This window comes from Alligator sinensis, unplaced genomic scaffold, assembly GCF_000455745.1.
Source record: "Alligator sinensis unplaced genomic scaffold, ASM45574v1 scaffold566_1, whole genome shotgun sequence".
Taxonomy (NCBI): Eukaryota; Metazoa; Chordata; order Crocodylia; family Alligatoridae; genus Alligator; species Alligator sinensis.
The window spans coordinates 2,759,634-2,764,791 of NW_005842017.1; the positions used below are offsets into that span (position 1 = coordinate 2,759,634).

At 41.7% G+C, this 5,158-nt stretch overlaps 1 protein-coding gene across 1 annotated transcript in view; it reads right to left on the reverse strand.

Annotated features, from left to right (window-relative positions):
- Positions 1-858: 858 nt before the first annotated feature.
- The window catches only part of LOC102383614 (aldehyde oxidase 3), a 105,631-nt gene continuing 101,331 nt past the window's right edge, over positions 859-5,158 (reverse strand). Inside the window, exons 30-34 of the mRNA XM_014519219.2 lie at positions 4,601-4,653; positions 3,961-4,075; positions 2,920-2,985; positions 2,171-2,359; positions 859-1,109 (exon numbers count right to left, since the gene is read on the reverse strand). Coding sequence (XP_014374705.1) covers positions 906-1,109; positions 2,171-2,359; positions 2,920-2,985; positions 3,961-4,075; positions 4,601-4,653 — 627 coding nt within the window. The 3' untranslated portion in view covers positions 859-905. The remainder of the gene's footprint in view (positions 1,110-2,170; positions 2,360-2,919; positions 2,986-3,960; positions 4,076-4,600; positions 4,654-5,158) is intronic.

Genomic DNA, 5,158 nt, shown 5'->3' on the forward strand with positions numbered 1-5,158 from the left:
TGATCTTTCGCAATCTAACAAAATGAACAAGAAGTCATATAAGTGATTCTGTTAATGACGTGCAGTTAGAAAGAGCTTGTTACAACCATTTCTAACCAGTACCTTCAACATATCATTGCACCTCTCATAGTTAGCCCCTGCTGAATTTACATGGATTAGGCATCAAATGTCTCTATGTATTTTACTGGTCAGGGTGGTCTACAGGAGGTTTGCAAACATATTAGTGCTGTGCTGATAAGCAGGCAGATGATAGGGATGAAGGGGGCAGGAGGGAGGGGGGGTCCAACATTTCATGTCAAGGAACATGGTTCCTGCACTAATGGCCCTACCCTCTGCCCAGGCTCCAAGATGCAAGTTGAATTTCACAGAGCTGCAGGTACGGGGGCTGACTCACCACCATTTCTATACCCCACACAAGCCTACAAATACAAGGCAAAAACTCTGTGAGTGGGATCTCAGGTTTTCTAGTTCACACAAAATACAGACAATTTGGTCCACCCATATTTCAACAGCTGCTCAGGTGTACACAGTAACCCCAGTGGTGCTGGAGTAAGTCCTCAGTGTACAGAAAAAGAGAGGCTAGTGTAGGTGCAGAAGGCATAAAACACAGGTGTGTGGGAAGAAACGAGTGGGAGCAGGTTGTACGAGGGGCAGCACAGGACAGGTAAGGGCAGGACAGGACAGGTCATGAACTGATATGTAATCTGAATAATTTAAAATGCAGCAGGTCTAGCCCATGCAAGCCATTCCAGCCTGTGGCATTAAGGATTTTCAATTTAATTATTTAAGAATTTAAATTTAAGAATCATTAAAAAAACAAGCAGAATGTTTTTATTGCACTTCAATTATATCCTGGTGAACTATAAAAACTATGGGCCCAAGATGCCAAACGGAATAGGCAGCAGCTAAACAGAAACTCTCAAAAAGTAAAGCCCCATTACCATCTGGGTAAAGTCATCAGCACAGGCCATTCGAATCCGCTCAGGCGTCAGGGGGCTGTTCAGCGTGAAGGCCCCTGGTAATCCTCTCTCCTTTCGTGCAGTGGACACTGCATCCCTTAGAGCAAAGAATACAGAGCATCCCAGGAACAACCCTGCCTCACCTACACCCTGACAGAGAACACAGGGGGTCACATAGATATTCTTTATGAACACATTAAAGGAGGAAATGTGTTGTCAATACTGGGGGGCTAAATGAAAGCCTTAAAAAATTACTGAGTAAAATGAGGCCTGATCTTGTTTCGTGGAAGTCAATGAGCATTTTCCACTGATTCAACAGAAGCAGGATTAGGCCACCTTATGTTTTCTGATTGCCTAAGGGATCTAAGCAGGCTGGTTTCAAATGCTAGCTACAGTTATTAGGACTCCTTTGACTTCTCTTCAGTACAAGATTTCAAACTTAAAAGAGTAACATTTGGTTAAAAAATACAGATAGAAGTGAAGAAAACCATCAATGATAACATGCAGCCATTCATAGAGCAGGTTTGAGCCCAGGCTGAAACCCTGCATGCGAACATCAAAGAATAAGATAAACAAGGTTTTTATGCACACTTTGAAGCGTGATGATAGCCACTGTTCTGTGCATCAGAACTGCAATTTTCTTCAAGTGAAAATCCCTCTGAAAATTCTTCAGGAATGTCTAAAAATAGTTCTAAAAGGAACTACTGATTCTAACACCACTTTCTAACTTAAAAATAACATATTATCACCAATGTATTCTAAAATGTCTTTTTATATTCTTCAGTACTAAATAGCCTGACATCTAAGCAACCTAAAGAGCAGTTAGCATCATGCTTTAAGTGAGCAATATCCCCTGCATCTTGCATTGCATTATAGCTAATGTATAGGTCATAAAATGGGTCAGATCCTTAGCTGGTACAAGTGGATATTCATTTAGCATATCTACATGTGCACTTTCATGCACAGTAGCCTATTTTACTGTGCATTACAGAATCACGTAAAAATGTGTGATTACATTAATGTGCAGTAAAATAGGCTACTGCGCATTAAGTGTCACTTAAATTGTGCATATTTATTACTGTGCATTGGAGGTACTAAATTTAATGCACATTAAGAAAAGTGCCTTAATGCACATGTAGATGTGCTCATTTAGTGTAAATCATTATATCTGGGAGACATGCACATAATGCCCCAGGGTCTGGCTTGCTTACCTTGGATGCATAGATTGCATGGGGATTTTGTGAAGGTGACAGCAGGGAAACACTGAACTGTTCTGGGATGTCACAGACTGCTGGGATTTTATAATGATCTGGTCCCCGAGTGTGAAGGACTCCTTTGGGAGAATAGTTTAATTCCTCCAGTGTATAAAGTCCAATGCCCTGAACAAAGGCTCCTTCAATCTTGGAACAAGAAATGACAAAGTTTATCTTTTTATACACTGGAAGATGGATACAGCCTTGACAAGAGTTAGCTCTTCTCTAGGTTTCTGGAGCGCATTCTTTTTCCTATTTGATCACTCATTTCCAGCCCCTCACTTCCCACCCCCTCCCCAACTTGGGGCTGCTGGGGTTACTGCGAAGGAGAAAGCTGTCTCCTCTCTCTTTACCTCCACAGTCTATGCCTAGCAGATGAGTAGATGCTGATCAGAGTCATAATACACAGGTGAGCCTGGACACTGCAGACCAACGTAGGGCTTGAAACCAGGCCAGCAATGGTCAGAGAGGTGCAAGTGGGAGGCACTGCAGCATGCCACTAGGGACTATGGGTGCTATCCTGGCCTCCCTGAAGTCAGCCGGCCAAAATTCTTTTCCCTCTCTTCTCTGCCCGATGAGATGATCTACAATGCGGGTGACATTGTAGAGAATTTAATTCTGCCTGGATGACCAGGACACCCTGCCCAAGAAAGACAACCATCACTTGCCTGGTACGAACTGGACAGCATGACATTCCTAGCACGTACCTGCCCTATATCCACTGCTGGATTTATGCTGCATCCAATGTCCATAACAATGTCAGTTCTGAGGTTCTATTAATAAAATACAAATATTTAGTGTAGAAAGTAAGGCATGGGTGGGCAGGCAAAGAGGTTTTGAGGGTTAGAATTAGCATCCAGCGGGGCAAGTCACATTCATAAAACCTCTCTCAGGATGCACAATGCTGAGCTATTATCTGGCAGTCTCTCCAGAGGTAAAGGGCATCTTTACACATTTTCTGGGGGTGGGGATGCTTTAAGTAGAATGGCTCCAAGAGCCGCTCTAATTAAAGTGCCCACAACATCTCATGTATTCAAAGCCTCACACTTCAAAATGGTAGTGGAGGCACTTTAACTAAAGCTTGCTTGACAAACTTTAGTTAAGGCGCCCTGCCACCATTTTGAAGTGTGGGAACACTGAATACATGAGACACGGAGATTGCTGGAACACGCTAATTAACACGATCCAGCAGAATTGATTAATTGAGTCTGCTCCAATGCACTGTAATTCCAGCATGTCAGAGCAGCATCCCCACATGTCTACAGGCACTCAAAGTATCCATTAGCCTAAGTGTGACTTAGCCAGTGCAAAAGACTGAAGGAATCTGTTCACTGTATTCACAGCTACCACCAGCCCTTCTCACAGAAACAAGCACTAAGTTGAGTAGAACGTGTTTGCAGGATTGAGTCCTTACCATGTCAGATGGTTAAGAGACTGGAAATAAAATACAGAGCTGCAGTGTCACTTGTCTGATTGCGGTGCCTAAAAGACAAATCCTGCCTGCCATGTGTCTGCTATAGTATAAAACTTGAACACATGGTATTTTTACAAATCCAGCAAAGGTATGATTGTAAGCAGGTTATACAGTTTTCAATCGACTTCAACTGTCATTGCTACTTCTTTTAGACCCTTCATGTGTTTAATGCAGTATAACCCAGATTATATATCAGTGGAAAAATAAGGCTACACAAGAAATACTGGTGGAACCTCCTCTGCACTATGCATGAGTTGAGACAGGTACTGGTTACCTTGTGATCTCCTGTGAGACAGTCAATTGCAACCTCTGAGCAAGCAGCTCCATAAACAAAATATGTAAATGGGTGTCCTTCTCCCTTCTCCCAGTTCATATTTCCATCATAGCCTCTAGTTGAAACAACAAAGTCCACATAAATCACAGAAGTTTAGGTTGTTCTGTCAATATCTGAATTACTACAGTAAACTTAATGACCAACAAGTTGGAAATCACTTGAAGTGGAAACTTCGTAATGGGGCAATTACCAGAATAATACTTCATGAAAGTCAACAGAGCTATGCTAATTTGCATCCCCTGGGAATCTGTCACCATGTCCATATTATAGTCAGGCAATCAATATGCCAAACAAAACACTCCAATCCAGAAATGTTCATAACAAAATCCCAGAATGGTTCTGACAGAGGCTGCCCAGGAAACCATGTCTAAAAGACCAGTTTAAAGTTATAATTACATTGCCGAGGGTCAATAAAAAAATCCAAGTTGTCAATAAAAAAATGCTGGTGTCAAGTCCTGTTCATCTGGTTCCACTGCTTGAGTTATTATCCTTAAAAGCCACTCCTTAAATTCATGCTTGCAGTTTTATTGAGACATATCTCCCAAACCCATAACCCTAGGGAGGTCTAAAAATACGTTACCTGAAGTACCCAGTGGCTGAAAGACTAATGCTTTGCTTAAAAGCTTCTTTAACCTGAAAGAGACAAAAGACATTTGGGTAAATGAATCCCATAAGAAGGAGTTTGCATTCACACACATGCATTTAAAAGTCAAACTGTCCAACAGAAAGCTGAGAATGCACTATCAAAATAGAGAGAATAACATCTGGACTGTCTTATGTGAGGAAGGCTGTTCAGGCAGGACAAATGCGATCAGAGTTTCTAAAGCTCTGTTCCAGGTCTAAACGGTGCTTTGTTCTGATCAACAATTTTACACGCTTCATGTGTGACAGTCCTACTCTAATGATAATCATTAGGGAATGTATTTGAAACTTGGGCAATGCAAGTGTCATGTATGGCTAAACTCAGACTTGATATTTTTAGGACTATAATATTCTGCTGGGATCAGGGGAAAACAAGATAAAAGTCAAGAAGTTTCCCCTTACTCCTGTAAGAAACACAGAGGTCTTGTCATAAGTGCCTTCATCTTCCTCCACTGTATAAGGATTAGATCAGACTCTGGGAAACCTTGTATAGAGA